This window comes from Tachyglossus aculeatus, chromosome 6 (genome assembly GCF_015852505.1).
Source record: "Tachyglossus aculeatus isolate mTacAcu1 chromosome 6, mTacAcu1.pri, whole genome shotgun sequence".
NCBI classification, from domain to species: Eukaryota; Metazoa; Chordata; class Mammalia; order Monotremata; family Tachyglossidae; genus Tachyglossus; species Tachyglossus aculeatus.
In genome coordinates, this window is record NC_052071.1 from 4,302,115 (window position 1) to 4,325,153 (window position 23,039).

The 23,039-nt window shown below is 52.4% G+C and overlaps 2 protein-coding genes across 4 annotated transcripts in view; one reads left to right on the forward strand and one right to left on the reverse strand.

Annotated features, from left to right (window-relative positions):
* Positions 1 to 803: 803 nt before the first annotated feature.
* Positions 804 to 23,039, reverse strand: part of PDZD11 (PDZ domain containing 11) — a 52,687-nt gene continuing 30,451 nt past the window's right edge. Inside the window, exon 6 of one of the 3 annotated variants that reach the window (XM_038748388.1) lies at positions 804 to 1,250. In XM_038748388.1, the coding sequence (XP_038604316.1) occupies positions 1,153 to 1,250 (98 nt within the window). In that variant the 3' untranslated portion in view covers positions 804 to 1,152. The remainder of the gene's footprint in view (positions 1,251 to 23,039) is intronic. The other 2 variants (XM_038748386.1, XM_038748385.1) reach the window with 2 other exon arrangements.
* Positions 8,294 to 22,761, forward strand: LOC119929987 (START domain-containing protein 10-like). The gene is made up of 6 exons (XM_038748383.1): positions 8,294 to 8,816; positions 10,346 to 10,493; positions 12,177 to 12,280; positions 13,542 to 13,659; positions 19,736 to 19,788; positions 22,475 to 22,761. Exons 1-6 carry the CDS (start codon positions 8,733 to 8,735, stop codon positions 22,643 to 22,645), a joined length of 678 nt encoding a protein of 225 aa, XP_038604311.1. The 5' UTR covers positions 8,294 to 8,732; the 3' UTR covers positions 22,646 to 22,761.

The window sequence follows — 23,039 nt, forward strand, 5'->3', positions numbered from 1 at the left end:
TGTTAAGCGCTTACTATGTGCAAAGCACTGTTCTAAGCACTGGGGAGGATACAGGGTGATCAGGCATGACCCATTTACTCTTGCCCCCGTTGCTGCCCCCACCCCCGCCTTCCCGAAGAATTAGAAGACAACCTGATCACCTTGTAACCTCCCCGGCGCTTAGAGTAGTGCTTTGCACATAGTAAGCGCTTAATAAATGCCATCATTATTTGGGCAGGGCACTTCACTTCTCTGGGCCTCAGTGACCTCATCTGTCAAATGGGGATGAAGACTGTGAGCCCCCCCCGTGGGATCACCTTGTAACCTCCCCAGCGCTTAGAACAGTGTAACACATAGTTACACTATGCACAGTTTACCAGGCTTAGCACATAGTAAGCGCTTAACAAATACCATGGGTTCAAATCCCGGCTCCGCCATTTGTCAGCTGTGTGACTTCGGGCAAGTCACTTAACTTCTCTGTGCCTCAGTTACATCATCTGTAAAATGGGGATTAAGACTGTGAGCCCCATGTGGGACAACCTGATCACATTGTAAACTCCCCAGCGCTTAGAACAGTGCTTTGCACATAGTAAGCGCTTAATAAATGCCATCAAAAAAATACCATCGTTATTATTATTATTATTATAAATACGATTGAATGAATGAATGATTATTACACCCAATAAGTGCTCGGTAAATACGATGGAATTTTTAGACTGTGAGCCCGCTGTGGGTAGGGAATGTATGTGTTGCCAACTTGGACTTCCCAAGCGCTTAGTCCAGTGCTCTGCACACAGTAAGCGCTCAATAAATGCGATTGATTGATTGCAATGAACGAATGGGCGTGGCGCAGAAGGGCGTGACGCACGTGCTGTGACGTAAGTGGGCGTGGCCTGCGCGGCGCGAGGCGAATGGGCGTGACCCGCGTGGGCAAAGTAAGTGGGCGTGGCCTGAGTGGGCGTGGTGTAGGTGGGCGTGACCTGCGTGGGCGCTGCGTGCTACGGCGTGTGGGCGTGGCCGCGCCTGCGCGCTGCGCCTCGGGCGCGCTCCCCGGTGACGTCATGCCCGGGCGGGTGACGTCAAATGGGCGGAAGTGACGCAGCGCGCGGGGGTGGCCTGGTTATTCCCGCAACCGGCATGGCGTCGGCGAGTTTGGGGCGTCGCTGCGCAAGTTCAAGCCGGTGTTTCTCGGGGAGCAGAGGGTTCCTGACCGCTTGGGTCTGCAGGAAGCAGCTGGATCTGCAGGAGGGAGCTGGGTTTGCAGGGGGGAGCTGGATAATAATAACAATAATAATAATAATAACAATAATAATGATAGCATTTATTAAGCGCTTACTATGTGCAAAGCACTGCTCTAAGCGCTGGGGGGGGGGCTCCAAGGTGATCAGGTTGCCCCACGGGGGGCTCCCTGTCTTCATCCCCATTTTCCAGATGGGGGAACTGAGGCCCAGGGAAGTGAAGAATAAATTTATTTATTTATTTATTTTACTTGTACATATCTATTTATTTTATCTTGTTAGTATGTTTGGTTTTGTTCTCCGTCTCCCCCTTTTAGCCTGTGAGCCCACTGTTGGGTAGGGACTGTCTCTATATGTTGCCAATTTATACTTCCCAAGCGCTTAGTACAGTGCCCTGCACACAGTAAGCGCTCAGTAAATATGATTGACGATGATGACGATGAAGTGACTTGGCCAAAGTCACCCAGCTGACAGTTGGCGGAGCCGGGATTTGAACCCATGACCTCGGACTCCAAAGCCCGGGCTCTTTCCACTGAGCCACGCTGCTTCTCTAATAATAATGGACTTTGTTAAGCACTTACTATGTGCAAAGCACTGTTCTAAGCGCTGGGGAGCTTACAAAGTGATCCGGTTGTCCCATGGGGGGCTCCCAGTCTTCATCCCCATTTTCCAGATGAGGGAACTGAGGCCCAGAGAAGCCAAGTGACATGCCCAAAGTCACCCAGCTGACAAGTGGCGGAGCCGGGATTTGAACCCATGACCTCGGACTCCAAAGCCCGGGCTCTCTCCACTGCGCCACGCTGCTTCTCTAATAATAATGGACTTTGTTAAGCACTTACTATGTGCAAAGCACTGTTCTAAGCGCTGGGGAGCTTACAAAGTGATCCGGTTGTCCCATGGGGGGCTCCCAGTCTTCATCCCCATTTTCCAGATTAGGGAACTGAGGCCCAGAGAAGTGAAGTGACTCGCCCAGAGTCACCCAGCTGACAGTTGGCGGAGCCGGGATTTGAACCCATGACCTCGGACTCCAAAGCTTGGGCTCTTTCCACTGAGCCACGCTGCTGCATCTGCAGGAGGGGGCTGGGAGGCCATGCCTCGCACCCCTGGGTCAATCAATCAATCAATCGTATTTATTGAGCGCTTACTGTGTGCAGAGCACTGGACTAAGCGCTTGGGAAGTCCAAGTTGGCAACATAGAGGGACGGTCCCTACCCAACAGTGGGCTCACAGTCTAAAAGGGGGAGACAGAGAACAAAACCAAACATACTAACAAAATAAAATAAATAGAATAGATATGTACAAGTAAAATAAATAGAGTAATAAATATGTACAAACATATATACAGGTGCTGTGGGGAAGGGAAGGAGGTAAGATGGGGGGGATGGAGAGGGGGACGAGGGGGAGAGGAAGGAAGGGGCAGGAGGGAACTGGGAAGATTAGGCCCCGCACTCCAAGGTCTAAGGAATCATCAACTTGTCCTTCCCAAGCGCTTAGTACAGTGCTCTGCTCACAGTAAGCGCTCAATAAAGGCGATTGAATGAATGAATGAATGAGGGAGGGAGCTGGGAGGACCAGGCCGCGCACACCTGGGTCTAAGGAGTTGCCAACTTGTCCTTCCCAAGCGCTTAGTACAGTGCTCTGCACACAGTAAGCGCTCAATAAAGGTGAATGAATGAATGAATAAGGGAGGGAGCTGGGAGGCCCAGGCCGCACACACCTGGGTCTAAGGAGTCGTCAACTTGTCCTTCCCAAGCGCTTAGTCCAGTGCTCTGCACACAGTAAGCGCTCAATAAAGGCGATTGAATGAATGAATGAATGAATAAGGGAGGGAGCTGGAAGGACCAGGCCGCGCACACCTGGTTCTAAGGAGTTGCCAACTTGTCCTTCCCAAGCGCTTAGTACAGTGCTCTGCACACAGTAAGCGCTCAATAAATGCGATTGAATGAATGAATGAATAAGGGAGGGAGCTGGAAGGACCAGGCCGCGCACACCTGGGTCTAAGGAGTTGCCAACTTGTCCTTCCCAAGCGCTTAGTACAGTGCTCTGCACACAGTAAGCGCTCAACAAATATGAATGAATGAATGAATAAGGGAGGGAGCTGTGAGGACCAGGCCGCACGCACCTGGTTCTAAGGAGTTGCCAACTTGTCCTTCCCAAGCGCTTAGTACAGTGCTCTGCACGCAGTAAGCGCTCTATAAAGGCGATTGAATGAATGAATGAATGAGGGAGGGAGCTGGGGGGATCAGGCCGTGCACACCTGGGTCTAAGGAGTCGCCAACTTGTCCTTCCCAAGCGCTTAGTACAGTGCTCTGCACGCAGTAAGCGCTCTATAAAGGCGATTGAATGAATGAATAAGGGAGGGAGCTGGGAGGCGCACTGGGGATGGAGGGGTCCCCTCCTTCCTTCAGTCGTACTTATTGAGCGCTTACTGTGTGCAGAGCACTGTACTAAGCGCTTGGAAAGGACAAGTCATTGACCCCTGACCCCCCTCCCACAGTGGGGAAGACGGCTCTGATCTCCCGGTTCATGTACGACAGCTTCGACACCACCTACCAGGTGAGGCCGCCCCCTGCGCCACAAGCCCCTCTGGACGGTGTACTGAGCGCTTCCGGCGTGCAGAGCACTGTACTGAGCGCTTCCGGCGTGCAGAGCACTGCACTGAGCGCTGGGGAGAGGACAGGATGGCGACCCACCGACACGTTCCCGACCCGCGACGAGCTGGGCGAGACATCAGGCGGTCTGTCCGGCGTATTTACTGAGCACCTAGTGGGTGCGGAGCACTGAGGTAAGCGCTGGGGAGAGGACAGCAGAACTGACACGTTCCCCGCCCACCGCAGTCAGTCGTACTGAGCGCTCACTGTGCGCAGAGCACTGTGCCGAGCGTTAGGGAGAGTCCGGCGGCGCGGTAGGACAGGCACGTTCCCTGCTCACTTCGACTAGTCAGTTGTATTTACTGAGCACTTCCTGTGTGCTGAGCACTGTACTAAGCGCTGGGGAGAGGACAGTAGAACTGACACATTCCTCGCCCACCACAGTCTTATTGAGCGCTCACTGTGTGCAGAGCACTGTGCCAAGCGCTTGGGAGAGTCCAACAGCGATAGGACAGACACGTTCCCTACTCACTTCGACTAGTCAGTTGTATTTACTGAGCACTTCCTGTGTGCTGAGCACTGTACTAAGCGCTGGGGAGAGGACAGTAGAACTGACACCTTCCCTGCCCACCGCATTCAGTCATATTGAGCACTCACTGTGCACAGAGCACTGTGCCAAGCGCTTGGGAGAGTCCGACGGAGCAATAGGACAGACGCATTCCCCGACCACTTCGAGCTTAGTCAGTCGTATTTACTGAGCACTTCCTGTGTGCCGAGCACTGTACTAAGCGCTGGGGAGAGGACAGTAGAACTGACACATTCCCCGCCCACCGCAGTCAGTCGTACTGAGCGCTCACTGTGCGCAGAGCACTGTGCCAAGTGTTGGGGAGAGTCCGGCGGAGCGATAGGACAGGCATGGTCCCTGCCCACTTTGAGCTTAGTCGTATTTACTGAGCACTTCCTGTGTGCTGAGCACTGTACTAAGCGCTCGGGAGAGGACAGTAGAACTGACACCTTCCCTGCCCACCGCAGTCAGTCGTACTGAGCGCTCACTGTGCGCAGAGCACTGTGCCAAGCGTTGGGGAGAGTCCGGCGGAGCGATAGGACAGGCACGTTCCCTGCCCACTTCGACTAGTCAGTTGTATTTACTGAGCACTTCCTGTGTGCCGAGCACTGTACTAAGCGCTCGGGAGAGGACAGTAGAACTGACACATTCCCTGCCCATCACAGTCAGTCGTACTGAGCGCTCACTGTGCGCACAGCACTGTGCCAAGCGCTTGGGAGAGTCCAAGAGCGATAGGACAGACATGTTCCCCTCCCACTTCGAGCTCAGTCAGTCATTTACTGAGCACTTCCTGTGTGCTGAGCACTGTACTGTATATATGTTTGTACATATTTTTTACTCTATTTTATTTGTCCATATCTATTCTATTTATTTTATTTTGTTAGTATGTTTGGTTTTGTTCTCTGTCTCCCCCTTTTAGACTGTGAGCCCACTGTTGGGTAGGGACTGTCTCTAGATGTTGCCAATTTGGACTTCCCAAGCGCTTAGTACAGTGCTCTGCACACAGTAGGGCTCAATAAATACGATTGATGATGATGATGTACTAAGCGCTGGGGAGAGGACAACAGAACAGACACATTCCCTGCCCATTACAGTCAGTCGTATTGAGCGCTCGCTGTGCGCAGAGCACTGTGCCAAGCGCTTGGGAGAATCCAGCGGGGTGATAGCTTAGTTGTATTTACTGAGCGCTTCCTCTGTGCAGTGCACTGTACTAAGCGCTGGGGAAAGGACCCTATAACAAGAAACAGACCCACTGCCTGCCCACAAGGAGCTGAGAGTCTCCGGGGGAAGAGAAAGAAAGAAATGAGGGAGGGGGATATAGGGGGTGCGGGGCTGGGATGAAGGAAGGGAGCGAGTCGGGAAGAGGAAAAGTGGGGGGCGCAGTCAGGGAAGCCCTCCTGGAGGAGACGGGCCTTCCATAATAATAATAATGATGGCATTTGTTAAGCGCTTACTATGCGCAAAGCACTGTTCTAAGCGCCGGGGAGGTTACAAAGTGATCCGGTTGCCCCACGGGGGGCTCACGGTCTTAGTCCCCATTTTCCAGATGAGGGAACCGAGGCCCAGAGAATAGTAATAATGACATTTATTAAGCGCTTACTATGTGCCAAGCACTGTTCGAAGCGCCGGGGAGGTTACAAGGTGATCAGGTTGTCCCACCTTGCAACCTCCCCGGCGCTTAGAACGGTGCTTGGCACATAGTAAGCGCTTAATTAATGCCATCATAAAAACGAATACAGTGAGCCCTTGGGAGAAGAGAGTCACGTTAGGAGACACGATCGATCCTATTTATTGAGCGCTCGCTGTGTGCAGAGCACTGGACTAAGCGCTGGGGAGAGGACAGTAGAATTTGCGTGGAAAAGCAGCATGGGTGGAGTGCGGGCCTGGAAATCAAGAGGACCGCCACTTGTCCGCTGGGTGACCTTGGGCAAGTCCCTTCCCTTCCCTGGGCCTCAGTTTCCTCATCTGCAAAATGGGGATGAAGTCTGTGAGCCCCACGAGGGACGGCCTGATGGGCTTGTATCTCCCCCAGCGCTTAGAACAGGGCTTGGCACATAGTAAGCGCTTAACAAATACCATTATTATTATTATTATTCCTGGCAGATTTGGGGACGTCGTCCATCCTGATGAGGTCGGCTCCGCCCCAGCGCTGAGGACGGTGCTTGCCACCTAGTAAGCGCTTAACGGAGAAGCAGCGTGGCTCAGTGGAAAGAGCCCAGGCTTGGGGGTCAGAGGTCGTGGGTTCTAATCCTGCCGCTTGGTAGCTGGGTGACTTTGGGCGAGTCGCTTCTCTGGGCCTCAGTTCCCTCATCTGGAAAACGGGGGTGGAGACTGTGAGCCCCACGGGGGACAACCTGATCACCTTGTAGCCTCCCCGGTGCTCAGAGCGGTGCTTGGCACGTAGTAAGCGCTTAACAAATGCCATCATTATTATTATCATTATTATTATTATTATTGTTAACAAATATCATCATCATTAGTAGTAGTAGATGCAGTCGCTGCCCTCAAGGACCGTCCAGTCTACTGCGTGCAGAGCACTGGACTGAGCGCCTGGGAGAGTCCGACAGACTTAGTAGACGCCATCCCTCTCCCCGACGTTATCATTTACCCCGACATCATCCCAGCCCCACACCCTCTAATAATAATAATAATAATAATGGCATTTCTTAAGCGCTTTCTATGTGCAAAGCACGGTTCTACGTCCCCGTCCCTCATTTCTTTCTTTCCCTTCCCGCCCGTCTCCCCCCTTCTAGGCTGTCAGCTCCTTGTGGGCAGGGCACACGTCTGTTTATTGTCGTCTCGTCCTCTCCCGAGCGCTCGGCCCAGCGCTCCGCACGCAGGAAGCGCTCAATAAGTACGACTGACTGACCGACGGGTCATAGCCCCGTCGACTAGGAGTCCCCCTTTTAGACTGTGAGCCCGCTGTCGGGTAGGGACCGTCTCTATATGTTGCCAATTTGTACTTCCCAAGCGCTCAGCACAGTGCTCTGCACATAGTAAGCGCTCAATAAATACGATTGATGATGATGCCCTCTTCCTTCAAGGCCCTGCTGAGAGCTCACCTCCTCCAGGAGGCCTTCCCAGACTGAGCCCCTTCCTTCCTCTCCCCCTGGTCCCCCTCTCCATCCCCCCCATCTTACCTCCTTCCCTTCCCCACAGCACCTGTATATATGTAGATATGTTTGTACATATTTTTTTTTACTCTATTTTATTTGTACATATCTATACTATTTATTTTATTTTGTTCGTATGTTTGGTTTTGTTCTCTGTCTCCCCCTTTTAGACTGTGAGCCCACTGGTGGGTAGGGACCGTCTCTAGATGTTGCCCACTTGTACTTCCCAAGCGCTTAGCCCAGTGCTCTGCACACAGTGAGCGCTCAATAAATACGATTGATGATGATGATGATGATGTATTTGACAGATGAGGTAACTGAGGCCCAGAGAAGTGAAGTGACTTGCCCAAAGTCACACAGCAGACAAGTGGCAGAGCTGGAATGTATAATAATAATAATGATGGTATTTACGCGCTTGCTATGTGCAAAGCACTGTTCTAAGTCCTGGAGGGATATAAGGTATCCTCTCCCCCTTGTCCCCCTCTCCATCCCCCCCGCCTTCCCTCCTTCCCTTCCTCACAGCACCTGTATATATGGATATATGTTTGTACATATTTATTACTCTATTTATTTAATTTTATTTGTACATATCTATTCTATTTTATTCTGTTAGTATGTTTGGTTTTGTTCTCTGTCTCCCCCTTTTAGACTGTGAGCCCGCTGGTGGGTAGGGGCCGTCTCTAGACGTTGCCAACTTGGACTTCCCAAGCGCTTAGCCCAGTGCTCTGCACATAGTGAGCGCTCAGTAAATACGATTGATGATGATGATGATGATGATGATGATGATGATGATAGCCCCGAGGGAGGAGCCGCCGCCGCCTCTGGGCCAATAGGAGGCCGGGGGCGGGCCCGCCCTCTAGGTTGCCTTGGAAACAGAATCCCAGCCCTTCGGTTGCCTTGGAAACCTGAGGGAGCCTGCCCAACCGGCTGTCCATCATCCATCAGTCCGAGCTGCCGGGCCCGTCGCTCCGTCCGTCCGTCCGTCCTTCCGTCCGGTCCTCGAACCGACTGCCAAGCACCCGGCCCGTGGCGCTGCCCATCCTTCCGGCCCACCACGGTCCGGCCCCCGGGACCAGCCCGTCCGAGGCCGCCGTCCGGCCCTGCGGCCCGTCCGCCGGCCTCCTCTTCCTCCGTCCTCCCAGCCCCCCTGCTCGCCCAGCCCTGGCGACGGTGCTCCTCCCCGAGGACTCTTTCTTCCAGGATTTCCAGGCCCAGTGCCAGGAGGAGGAGGGTTGGCAGGCCAGGTATGCCAAGGACAACGTGGTGGTCTGTACCCGGCCCCCCCCCGGGGCCCTCCGACCGCAGCCAAGCCGCCGTGCACAAAATCAAGGTGACCGGGGCACGGCCCAACGGCCAGAAAACCCCCCTCTCCGTCCCCCCCATCTTACCTCCTTCCCTTCCCCACAGCACCTGTATATATGTATATATGTTTGTACATATTTATTTTACTTGTCCATCTCTATCCTATTTATTTTATTTTGTTAGTATGTTTGGTTTTGTTCTCTGTCTCCCCCTTTTAGACTGGGAGCCCACTGGTGGGTAGGGACTGTCTCTATGTGCTGCCAATTTGTACTTCCCAAGCGCTTAGTACAGTGCCTAGCACGTAGTAAGCGCTTAACAAATACCATTATTATTATTATTATTATTATTCTCCGGGCCTCAGTTCCCTCATCCGTCAAATGGGGACAGAGACCGTGAGCCCCCCGTGGGACGACCTGATGACCTTGTATCTCCCCCAGCGCTTAGAACAGTGCCTGGCACGTAGTAAGCGCTTAACAAATACCATTATTATTATTATTATTCTCCGGGCCTCAGTTCCCTCATCTGTCAAATGGGGATGGAGACCGGAGCCCCACGCGATGACCTTGTATCTCCCCCAGCACTTCGAACATTTTATTTTATTTTATTTTGTTAATGTTTTGTTGTCTGTCTCCCCCTTCTAGACCGTGAGCCCGCTGTTGGGTGGGGACCGTCTCTCTATGTACTTCCCAAGCGCTTAGTACAGTGCTCTGCACCCAGTAAGCGCTCACTAAATACGACTGAATGAATGAATAAATGAACGAATGAACAGTGCCTGGCACATAGTAAGCGCCTAACAAAATACCCCAGGCACAGAAGCAGCGTGGCTCAGTGGATAGAGCCTGGGCTTTGGAGTCAGAGGTCATGGGTTCGAATCCCGGATCTGCCAATTGCCAGCTGTGTGACTGTGGGCAAGTCACTTCACTTCTCTGGGCCTCAGTTCCCTCATCTGTAAAATGGGGATTGAGACGGTGAGCCCCACGTGGGACAACCTGATCACCTTGTATCCCCCCAGCGCTTAGAACGGTGCTTGGCACATAGTAAGCGCTTAACAAATACCATCATTATTATTATTATTATAAGAGGGACCCCAAAGTCGTCTTTTTAGAAGTAGCATAGTAAGCACTCACCAAATATTCAAAAAAAACCCAAAACATGCCTGGCACATTCATTCATTCAGTCGTATTTATTGAGCGCTTACTGTGTGCAGGCACATATTAAGCGCTTAATAAATACCACATAAGTTACCACGGCTCCGAGAAGCAAGCGCAGCCTTGTGGGAAGATCCTGGGAATGGCAAGGTCACGGGTTCCAATCCCGACTCCGCCGCCGGCCCGCGGCGTGACGTTCTCCGGGCCTCGGTTCCCTCCTCCGTAAAATGGGGACGGAGGCCGCGAGCCCCACGGGGGCCGCCTGGCACGTAGTAAGCGCTTCAAAAAAGTCCCGTCGCTACCGTGGTCATTCATTCACTCGTATTTATTGAGCGCTCACCCTGTGCGGGGCACTGTACTGAGCGCTTGGGAGGTAATGACGGTTATTATTTGGCTTTTCCGGGGCCAGGGCTGCGTGACCATTGGCGATGTGCCAATCGAGACGGTTTATGACGTGTTGCACGACCAAGAATATCGCAAAACCTGGGACATCACCATGCTCGACTCCTTCGACATCGCGCGGATCAACAACACCACCGACGTGGGCTACTACGCTTGTGAGCTGCGGGCCGGTGGTGGGCGGGCCGCTCGGTCTGTCCTATTTAATAATAATAATAATAATAATGGCATTTATTAAGCGCTTACGTTCAGTCTGTCCTATTTAGCAATCATAATAATGGCATTTATTAAGCACTTACCATGTGCAGAGCACATGAGGTTGTCTCACGGGGGGCTCACAGTCTTCACCCCCATAATAATACTAATAATAATTGCATTTATTAAGCGCTTACTATGTGCCAAGCACCGTTCTAAGCGCCGGGGAGGTGGCAAGGTGATCGGGTTGTCCCACCGGCTTCATCCCCATTTGACAGATGAGGGAACCGAGGCCCAGGGACGTCGCGAGACTTGCCCAAAGTCACCCAGCTGACAGGTGGCGGAGCCGGGATTTGAACCCGTGACCTCTGACTCCCAAGCCCGGGCTTGAGTCCACACCACTTGGCCTCATTCATTTAATCGTATTTAGCGAACGCTCACCGGGTGAGGAGCGCAGATTGGGAGTCAGAGGACGTGGGTTCTAATCCTGGCTCTTCCCTGGTCTGCCGGGTGGCCTTGGGCCAGCCGCTTCCCTTCTCCGGGCCTCAGTTCCCTCGTCTGTCAAATGGGGATGAAGACCGTGAGCCCCCCGTGGGACAACCTGATCGCCTTGTAATAATCATAATGTAATATTAATGATAATATTCTTTTAATAATAATGTAGTAATAATAATGATGATAGTGATGGTATGAAGCAGCGTGGCTCAGTGGAAAGAACCCGGGCTTTGGAGTCAGGGGTCAGGGGTTCAAATCCCGGCTCCGCCAATTGTCAGCTGGGTGACTTTGGGCGAGTCGCTTCACTTCCCCGGGCCTCAGTTCCCTCGTCTGTCAAATGGGGATGAAGACTGTGAGCCCCTCGTGGGACAACCTGATCACCTTGTAGGAATAATAATGTAATATTAATAATATTGGTATTAATAATGATGCAATAATAATAATAACGATGATGATGGTATGAAGCAGCATGGCTCAGTGGAAAGAGCCTGGGCTTTGGAGTCAGAGGTCAGGGGTTCAAATCCCGGCTCCGCCACTTGTCAGCTGGGTGACTTTGGGCAAGTCACTTGACTTCTCTGGGCCTCAGTTCCCTCATCTGGGAAATGGGGATGAAGACCGTGAGCCCCCTGTGGGACAACCCGATCACCTTGTAACCTCCCCAGCGCTGAGAACAGTGCTTGGCACATAGTAAGCGCTTAATAAATGCCATCATTCTTATTATTATTATGGGGATGAAGACCGTGAGCCCCCCGTGGGACAACCTGGTCACCTTGTAACCTCCCCAGTGCTGAGAACTTGGCACATAGTAAGCGCTTAATAAATGCCGTCATTATTATTATTATTATTATGGGGATGAAGACCGTGAGCCCCCCGTGGGACAACCCGATCACCCTGTAAACTCCTCAGCGCTGAGAACAGTGCTTGGCACATAGTAAGCGCTTAATAAATGCCATCATTATTATTATTATCTGTCAAATGGGGATGGAGACGGCGAGCCCCATGACCTCGTATCGGCCCCAGCGCTTAGCAAACGTCACGCTGCTGATGGCGATGCCCCCGCCGGCCCGGTTTGAGGGGGCGGGAGGGGGGTGGCGTGGCCCGGGGGTCCGCGGGGGCCGGGCGGGGGGCTGAGCGGACCCCGCTGTCGGCAGGGAAGTGCCCGAAACCCATGAAGAACCGGGACGTGGTCACCCTCCGCACCTGGAAGGTGACCGACAACACCTGCATGATCATCAACTTCTCCGTCACGCATCCGGTGGGTGTCGGCCCCCGCGACCCCTGGCCAGCCCCCCGTGACCCCTGGCGAGCCCCCCGCGACCCCAGGCCAGCCCTCGCGACCCCTGGCGAGCCCCCCGCGACCCCAGGCCAGCCCTCGCGACCCCTGGTGAGCCCCCCGCGACCCCTGGCCAGCCCCCGCGACCCCTAGTGAGCCCCCCATGACCCCTGGCCAGCCCATGTGACCCCTGGCGAGCCTCCCGTGACCCCTGGCCAGGCCCCCATGACCCCTGGTCAGCCCCCCACGACCCCTGGCCAGCCCCCCACAACCCCTGGCGAGCCCCCTGCGACCCCTGGGGAGCCCCACGGGACCCCTGGCCAGCCCCCCGTGACCCCTGGTCAGCCCCCCATGACCCCAGGCCAGCCCTCGCGACCCCTGGCGAGCCCCCCGTGACCCCTGGCCAGCCCCACAGGATCCCTGGCCAGCCCCGTGACCCCAGGCCAGCCCTCACGACCCCTGGCGAGCCCCCCGTGACCCCTGGCCAGCCCTCACGACCCCTGGCGAGCCCCCCACGACCCCTGGCCGGCCCCCACGACCCCTGGCGAGCCCCCCATGACCCCTGGCCAGCCCACGTGACCCCTGGCAAGCCTCCTGTGAACCCTGGCCAGGCCCCACGACCCCGGTCAGCCCCCCTTGACCCCTGGCCAGCCCCCCGTGACCCCTGGCCAGCCCCCCGTGACCCCTGGCCAGCCCCCCACGACCCCTGGTCAGCCCCCCATGACCCCAGGCCAGCCCCCCATGACCCCAGGCCAGCCCTCGCAACCCCTGGCGAGCCCCCCGTGACCCCTGGCGAGCCCCCCGTGACCCCTGGCCAGCCCCCCACGACCCCTGGCCGGCCCCCGCGACCCCTGGCCGGCCCCCCCGCGACCCTTCTCCCCAGCTTTGACCCCTCTCCCCCTCTCAGTCTGATCTGGGATGCGGCCCAGAGTCGGGGGAAGGGCAGGAAGGAAGGCGTCCCAACCGCTTAGTACAGCGCCCTGCACACAGGAAGCGCCCAATAAATAGGGGCGACTGACTGCCTAGTCAGGCTGCGAGCCCCCTGTTGGGTAGGGACCGTCTCTCTACGTTGCCCGCTTAGTCCAGTGCGCTGCAATAGATACGGACTCGATGAGCGCTCAGTAAAGACTCAATAATTGAGTAAGCGCTCAGTAAATACGACTGAATGAAGGAATGAACGGTCCAGAGGTGGAGGAGGGGAGCGGGGTCGCCCCAGCTGAACGCCCCTCCCCTGGCCGCTCAGAACTACCCGCCACGCAAGGACATGGTTCGGGCGGTCTCCATCCTGACGGGCTACTTGCTGCTCTCCACCGGCCCCCGGAGCTGCCACCTCACCTACCTGGCCCAGCTGGATCCCAAGGGTGAGTCGGGGGGGGGGTCCGCCGGGCCCCGGGGATTTGGGGGGGGCCGGCGAGGGAGCGCCTACCGTGTGCACAGCACTGGACTGAGCGCTTGGGAGAGGTCAGGAATGAGAGCACGTATTAGACGCTTACTACGTGCCAAGCACCGTTCAGAGCGCGGGAAGGTTACAAGCTGATCAGGTTGTCTCCCGGTCTTCATCCCCATTTGACGGATGAGGGAACTGAGGCCCAGAGAAGTGAAGCGGCAGGCGCAGCCCCTTGTCCGCGACGAGCTGGCTCGTCCCGTGCTCGTCCCTCCCGAGCGCTTAGTACAGTGCTCTGCACCACAGTAAGCGCTCAATAAATTTGAATTCAATCATTCAGTCGTATTTGTCGAGCGCTTCCTGTGTGCGGGGCACTGTACTGAGCGCTTGGGAAGGACAAGTTGGCAATGTAGAGAGACGGTCCCTACCCGACAGCGGGCTCACGGTCTCGTCATCTATTCATCCATTCATTCATTCATTCAATCGTATTTATTGAGCGCTTACTGGGTGCAGAGCGCTGGACTAAGCGCTTGGGAAGGACAAGTTGGCAACATAGAGAGACGGTCCCTACATAGAAGGCGCCTAATTCCAACATTATTATTATACATTCATTCAATCGTATTTATTGAGCGCTTACTGGGTGCAGAGCGCTGTACTAAGCGCTTGGGAAGGACAAGTTGGCAACATAGAGAGACGGTCCCTACATAGAAGGCGCTTAATTCCAACATTATTATTATTCATTCATTCAATCAATCGTATTTATTGAGCGCTTACTGGGTGCAGAGCGCTGTACTAAGCGCTTGGGAGGGACAAGTTGGCAACATAGAGAGACGGTCCCTACATAGAAGGCGCTTAATTCCAACATTATTATTATTCATTCATTCAATCAATCGTATTTATTGAGCGCTTACTGGGTGCAGAGCGCTGTACTAAGCGCTTGGGAGGGACAAGTTGGCAACATAGAGAGACGGTCCCTACATAGAAGGCGCCTAATTCCAACATTATTATTATACATTCATTCAATCAATCGTATTTATTGAGCGCTTACTGTGTGCAGAGCGCTGTACTAAGCGCTTGGGAAGTCCAAGTTGGCAATATATAGAGACGGTCCCAACCCGACAGCGGGCTCAGAGTCTAGAAATGAATGAATGATTGAGCGCTTACTGTGTATTAAGCGCTTAGAGAAGCAGTGTGGCTAGAGAGAGCCCGGGCTTGGGAGTCAGAGGTCACGGGTTCAAATCCCGGCCCTGCCACTTGTCAGGCGCGTGACTTTGGGCAAGTCACTTCACTTCTCTGGGCCTCAGTGACCTCATCTGGAAAATGGGGATTCATTCATTCTTTCAATCGTATTTACTGAGCGCTTACTGTGTGCAGAGCACTAGACTAAGCGCTTGGGAAGCCCAAGTTGGCAACATAGAGAGATGGTCCCTACATAGAAGGCGCCTAATTCCAACATTATTATTATACATTCATTCAATCAATCGTATTTATTGAGCGCTTACTGGGTGCAGAGCGCTGTACTAAGCGCTTGGGAAGTCCAAGTTGGCAACATAGAGAGACGGTCCCTACATAGAAGGCGCTTAATTCCAACATTATTATTATACATTCATTCAATCAATCGTATTTATTGAGCGCTTACTGGGTGCAGAGCACTGTACTAAGCGCTTGGGAAGTCCAAGTTGGCAATATATAGAGACGGTCCCAACCCGACAGCGGGCTCAGAGTCTAGAAATGAATGAATGATTGAGCGCTTACTGTGTATTAAGCGCTTAGAGAAGCAGTGTGGCTAGAGAGAGCCCGGGCTTGGGAGTCAGAGGTCACGGGTTCAAATCCCGGCCCTGCCACTTGTCAGGCGCGTGACTTTGGGCAAGTCACTTCACTTCTCTGGGCCTCAGTGACCTCATCTGGAAAATGGGGATTCATTCATTCTTTCAATCGTATTTATTGAGCGCTTACTGTGTGCAGAGCACTAGACTAAGCGCTTGGGAAGCCCAAGTTGGCAACATAGAGAGATGGTCCCTACATAGAAGGCGCTTAATTCCAACATTATTATTATACATTCATTCAATCAATCGTATTTATTGAGCGCTTACTGGGTGCAGAGCGCTGTACTAAGCGCTTGGGAAGTCCAAGTTGGCAACATAGAGAGACGGTCCCTACATAGAAGGCGCTTAATTCCAACATTATTATTATACATTCATTCAATCAATCGTATTTATTGAGCGCTTACTGGGTGCAGAGCGCTGTACTAAGCGCTTGGGAAGTCCAAGTTGGCAACATACAGAGACGGTCGCTACCCGACAGCGGGCTCAGAGTCTAGAAATGAATGAATGATTGAGCGCTTACTGTGTATTAAGCGCTAGAGAAGCAGTGTGGCTAGAGACAGCCCGGGCTTGGGAGTCAGAGGTCATGGGTTCAAATCCCGGCCCCGCCACTTGTCAGGCGCGTGACTTTGGGCAAGTCACTTCACTTCTCTGGGCCTCAGTTCCCTCATCTGGAAAATGGGGACGAAGACTGTGAGCGCCCCATGGGACAACCTGATGCCTTGTATCCCCCGCAGCGCTTAGAACAGTGTCCGGCACATAGTAAGCGCTTAACAAATACCAACATTATTATTATTATTGGGAGAGCACAATATAACAGACACATTTTCTGCCCACAACGAGCTGTGTAGACAGTGCTCTGCACACAGTAGGCGCTCAATAAATACCATGGAATGACTGAATGAATGAAGGACACTAGCTGAGATGCCTTTTCTTCGCTTCCCCGTCACCCCACGTTATTCATTCAATGGTATTTATTGAGCGCTTACTGTGTGCAGAGCACTGTACTAAGCGCTTGGGAGAGGTCAATAGAACAAAAAAGAGACACATTCCCCGACCACAATGAGCCTGCAGTCAGTCAGTATTTACTGAGCGCTTCCTGTTTGCAGAGCACTGTACTAAGCGCTTGGGAGAGGCCAGTGGAATAAGAAAAAGACCCATTCCCCGACCACAGTGAGCTTACAGTCAGTCAGGAGTATTTATTGAGCGCTTTCTGTGTGCTGAGCACTGTACTAAGTGCTTGGGAGGGGCTATTTGAACTAGAACCGATCATAATGAGCTTACAGTCAGGAGTACTAATTGAGCACTTCCTGTGGGCAGAGCACTGTACTAAGCGCTTGGGAGAGGCCATTTGAACTAGATCCAGACCACAATGAGCTTACAGTCAGGAGTATTTATTGAGCGCTTCCTGTGTGGAGAGCACTGTACTAAGCACTTGGGAGAAGCCAAAAGAAGAAGAAAGAGACCCATTCCCCGACCACAATGAGCTTACAGTCAGTCAGGAGTATTTATTGAGTGCTTCTGGTGTGCAGAGCACTGTACTAAGCGCTTGGGAGGGGCCAACGGAACAAGAAAGAGACCCATTCCCCAACCACAGTGAGCTTACAGTCAGTCAGGAGTATTTATTGAGCGCTTCCTGTGTGCAGAGCACTGTAGGAAGCACTTGGGAGGGCCAGTGGAACAAGAAAGAGACACATTCCCGGACCACAATGAGCTTAGTCAGTCAGGAGTATTTATTGAGCGCTTCTGGTGTGCAGAGCACTGTACTGAACACTTGGGAGAGGCAAACGGAACAAGAAAGAGACCCATTCCCCGACCACGATGAGCTTACAGTCAGTCAGGAGTATTAACTGAGCGCTTTCTGTGTGCAGAGCACTGTACTAAGCGCTTGGGAGAGGCTATTTGAACTAGAACCAGACAACAATGAGCTTACAGTCAGTCAGGAGTATTTATTGTGCGCTTCCTGGGTGCAGAGCACTGTAGTAAGCGCTTGGGAGAGGCCAGTAGAACAAGAAAGAGACCCATTCCCTGACCACAATGAGCTTGCAGTCAGTCAGGAGTATTTATTGAGCGCTTCCTGTGTGCAAAGCACTGTACTAAGAGCTTGGGAGAGGCCAATGGAACAAGACAGAGACCCATTCCCTGAGTACAGTGAGCTTACAGTCACTCAGGAGTATTTATTGAGCGCTTACCGTGTGCAGAGCACTGTACTAAGTGCTTGGGAGTGGCCATTTGAACTAGAATCAGACCACAATGAGCTTACAGTCAGTCAGGAGTATTTACTGAGTGCTTACTGTGTGCAGAGCACTGTACTGAGCGCTTGGGAGAGGCCAATGGAACAAGAAAGAGACCCATTCCCTGACCACCATGAGCTTACAGTCAGTCAGGAGTATTTATTGAGCACTTACTGTGTGCAGAGCACTGTACTAAGCGCTTGGGAGAGGCCATTTGAACTAGAACCGGACCACAATGAGCTTACAGTCAGTCAGGAGTATTTATTGAGCGCTTCCTGTGCGCAGAGCACTGTACTAAGCACTTGGGAGAGGCCATTTGAACTAGAACTGGACCACAATAAGCTTACAGTCAGTCAGGAGTATTTATTGAGCGCTTCCTGAGTGCAGAGCACTGTACTAAGCACTTGGGAGAGGCCATTTGAACTAGAACTGGACCACAATAAGCTTACAGTCAGTCAGGAGTATTTATTGAGCGCTTCCTGAGTGCAGAGCACTGTACTAAGTGCTTGGGAGAGGCCAATGGAACAAGAAAGAGACCCATTCCCCGACCACATTGAGCTTACAGTCAGGAGTATTTGTTGAGCGCTTCCTGAGTGCAGAGCACTGTACTAAGCACTTGGGAGAGGCCAATGGAACAAGAAAGAGACCCATTCCCCGACCACACTGAGCTTACAGTCAGTCAGGAGTATTTATTGAGCACTTCCTGTGTGCAGAGCACTGTACTGAGCACTTGGGAGAGGCCAATAGAACAAGAAAGAGACACATTCCCCTGACCACAATGAGCTTACAGTCAGGAGTATTTATTGAGCACTTCCTGGGTGCAGAGCACTGTACTAAGCACTTGGGAGTGGCCATTTGAACTAGAACCAGACCCCAAAGAGTTTACAGTCAGGAGTATTTATTGAGCATTTCCTGTGTGCAAAGCACTGTAGTAAGCACTTGGGAGAGGCCAGTAGAACAAGAAAGAGACCCATTCCCCAACCACAATCAGCTTCCAGTCAGTCAGGAGCATTTATTGAGCGCTTCCTGTGTGCAGAGCACTGTACTAAGCACTTGGGAGAGGCCATTTGAACTAGAACCGGACCACAATGAGCTTACAGTCAGTCAGGAGTATTTATTGAGCAATTCCTGAGTGCAGAGCACTGTACTGAGCGCTTGGGAGAGGCCAGTGGAACAAGAAAGAGACCCATTCCCCGACCACAGTGACCTTACAGTCAGTCAGGAGTATTTATTGAGTGCTTCCTGTGTGCAAAGCACTGTAGTAAGCGCTTGGGAGAGGCCAATAGAACAAGAAAGAGTCTCATTCCCCGACCACAATGAGCTTCCAGTCAGTCAGGAGCATTTATAGAGCGCTTCCTGTGTGCAGAGCACTGTACTAAGCGCTTGGGAGAGGCCACTTGAACTAGAACCGAACCACGATGAGCTTACAGTCAGAAGCATTTATTGAGCGCTTCCTGTGTCCACAGCACTGTACTAAGCGCTTGGGAGAGGCCAACAGAACAAGAAAGAGACCCATTCCCCTACCACAATGAGCTTACAGTCAGTCAGGAGTATTTACTGAGCGCTTCCTGTGTGCAGAGCACTGTACTAAGCGCTTGGGAGAGGCCACTTGAACTAGAACTGAACCACAATGAGCTTACAGTCAGTCAGGAGCACTTATTGAGCTCTTCCTGTGTCCACAGCACTGTACTAAGCGCTTGGGAGAGGCCATTTGAATTAGAACCGGACCACAATGAGCTTACTGTCAGTCAGGAGTATTTAGTGAGCGCTTCCTGAGTGCAGAGCACTGTACTAAGCACCGGGGAGAGGACAAGACAGCAATAAACAGACGCGTTCCCTGCCCGCGTGCGGACGGTCTGGAGGAGGGGTGGGACTCCGGGACGGTCGGTCGGTCGGTGGTATTTACTGAGCGCTTCCTGTGTGCAGGGCACTGTACTAAGCGCCGGGGAGAGGACGGTAAGACGCTAACCAGCCGCATTCCCTGTCCCCCTTGCAGGCTCCCTGCCCCCGTGGGTGATCAACAAGGCTTCCCAGTGCGTGGCCCCCATGGTGAGTTGAGGCTGGGGGGTACACCCCGTGATTGGGGGGGCCCCGTCACCAGCGCTTAGAACAGTGCTTTGCACATAGTAAGCGCTTAATCAATGCCATTATTATTATTATTATTAAATATTAATTAATTAATATTAATAATAATATTATTAATTATTAAATAATAATGATAATAACCCAACCCATCTAGCGGGAAGCAGCGCGGCCCAGTGGGCAGAGCCCGGGCCCGGGCGTCAGGAAGACCTGGGTTCTAATCCCGCCTCCGCCCCTCGTCCGCCGTGTGACCCTGGGGAAGTCACTTCTCTGGGCCTCAGTTTCCTCATCCGTAAGATGGGGATGGAGACCGTGAGCCCCCCCCCCCCCGTGGGACAACCTGATCACCTTGTATCTCCCCCGGCGCTTAGAACAGTGCTTGGCACATAGTAAGCGCTTAAACGAAGACCATTATCGTTATTATTATTCTAATCCCGGCTCCACCACTTGTCTGCTGGGTGGCCTTGGGCAAGGCACGTCTCTGGGCCTCAGTTCCCTCGTCTGTAAAATGGGGATGAAGACCGCGAGCCCCCCCGGGGGACAACCCGATCGCCTCGTATCTACCTCAGCGCTTAGTACAGTGCTTGGCACATAGTAAGTGCTTAACAAATACCACCATCATCATTAGTCTTAACAAATTCCCTAATAATATTACTATCACCTAATCCCGGCTCTGCCGCTTGTCTGCTGGGTGACCCTGAGCAAGTCACTTCACTTCCCTGTGCCTCAGTGGTCTCATCTGGAAAATGGGGATGAAGACCGTGAGCCCCACGGGGACTTGTACTTCCCAAGCGCTTAGTACAGTGCTCTGCACACAGTAAGCGCTCAATAAATACGATTGAATGAATGACAGCCTGATCACCTTGTATCTCCCCCAGCGCTTAGAACAGTGCTCGGCACATAGTAAGCGCTTATCAAATACCATCATCATCATTACTATTATTTTTATTACTAACAAAGACCCTTTTGATATTATTATTACCATCTAATCGCGGCTCTGCCGCTTGTCTGCTGGGTGACCTTGGGCAAGTCACTTCACTTCCTTGTGCCTCAGTGGCCTCATCTGGAAAATGGGGATGAAGACCGTGAGCCCCACGGGGACTTGTACTTCCCAAGCGCTTAGTACAGTGCTCTGCACACAGTAAGCGCTCAATAAATACAATTGAATGAATGAATGAATGACAGCCTGATCACCTTGTATCTCCCCCAGCGCTTAGAACAGTGCTCGGCACAGAGTGTTTAGTACAGTGCTTTGCACATAATAAGCGCTAATCAAATACCATCATCATCATTACTATTATTTTTATTATTAACAAATACCCTTTTGATATTATTATCTCCCCCAGCGCTTACAACAGTGCTCGGTACATAGTGCTTAATAGTGCTTGGCACATAGTAAGCGCTTATCAAATACCATCATCATCATCATCATCATTATTATTATTACTAACAAATACCCTTTTGATATTATTATTGCCATCTAATCATGGCTCTGCCACTTGTCTGCTGGGTGGCCTTGGGCGAGTCACTTCACTTCCCTCTGCCTCGGTGGTCTCATCTGGAAAATGGGGATGAAGACCGTGAGCCCCACGGGGGACAACCCGATCACCTTGTATCTCCCCCAGCGCTTAGAACAGTGCTCGGTGCAGAGTGTTTAATATCAATCAATCAATCAATCAATCGTATTTATTGAGCACTTACTGGGTGCAGAGCACTGTACTAAGTGCTTGGGAAGTACAAGTTGGCAAAATATAGAGACAGTCCCTAATAATAATAATGGCATTTATTAAGCGCTTACTATGTGCAAAGCACTGTTCTAAGCGCTGGGGGGATACAAGGTGATACAAAGTGCTTGGCACATAGTAAGCGCTTATCAAATTCATTCATTCATTCAGTCGTATGTATTGAGCGCTTACGGTGTGCAGAGCACCGGACTAAGCGCTTGGGAAGGACAAGTTGGCAACATACAGAGATGGTCCCTAATAATAATAATAATAATAATGGCATTCATTAAGCCATTAATAAATTAACAATCAATCATTAATAAATTAATTATAATCCATCACAATAATAAATAATTAATAAATTAATTATAAGTCATTATAATAATAAATAAGCAATACATTAATTATAATTTATTATAATAATAAATAAATTAATTATGATAAATTTATTAATTATAATAAATAAACCATTAATAAATTAATAATGGCATTTATGAAGCCAATCGTATAAATACAACTGATGATGATGATTAAGCGCTTGCTACGTGCCAAGCACTGTTCTAAGCGCCGGGGGGGGGATACAAGGCGATACAAGGTTGCCCTCCCGGGGGGGCTCCGCAGTCAATCCCCACTTTCCAGATGAGGTCACTGAGGCCCAGAGAAGTGAAGCGACTCGCCCAAGGTCACACAGCCGGCAAGACCGGGACCCGGGACCTCCGACTCCAAAGCCCGGGCTCTTCCCACCGAGCCACGCGGCTTCCCCTGCCCCACAGCGGGCTCGCGGCCTCTTTCAGACCGGGAGCCCGCTGTTGGGTAGGGACCGTCTCTCGATGATGCCAACTTGGGACTTCCCAAGCGCTTAGTACAGTGCTCTGCGCCCAATAAATACGATCGACGATTGATGATGTGCCCCCGCGCCCCCCGAGCAGATGCTGCGGAAGCTCCAGAAGGCCTCGCGCAGCTACCCGGCCTGGAAGCGGGAGCACGGCCAGCACGTGAAGCCGTGGCGCTACCCGGAGCAGTGCACGCTGCCCGTCATCTCCGTGGGCCAACTGAGGCACGGCGGTGGGCCGGACCCCGCGGGCGAGCCCCGGGACTAGAGGGGGACCGGCGCGGACCCCCCGATTGCTTCGTCCTCAATAAAGGGGCTGTTTCTGGGGGTCCCACGGCGTTTCCTTCGAGCCTACGGCGCTGGACCGAGCCCTTGGAGGAATGCTGCCGCGCGGAGGCTGCGGGCTCTGGGTTCTAATTCCGCGGCTGGGTCGCCTCGGGAGAGTCCCTCCTCTGGGCCTCGGTTCCCTCATCTGGAAAGTGGGGGCGGACGCCATGAGCCCCCGCCGTGGGACTGGTCCCACCCCATTTGCCGGTAGAACAGTGCCCGGCACGTAACAACCACCACTATCATCGGACGTATCACCTTATATTGTATTGGCGTTATAATATTATATTTTATCGGCACTATATTATTTTATTGGTATTATTATATTATATTTT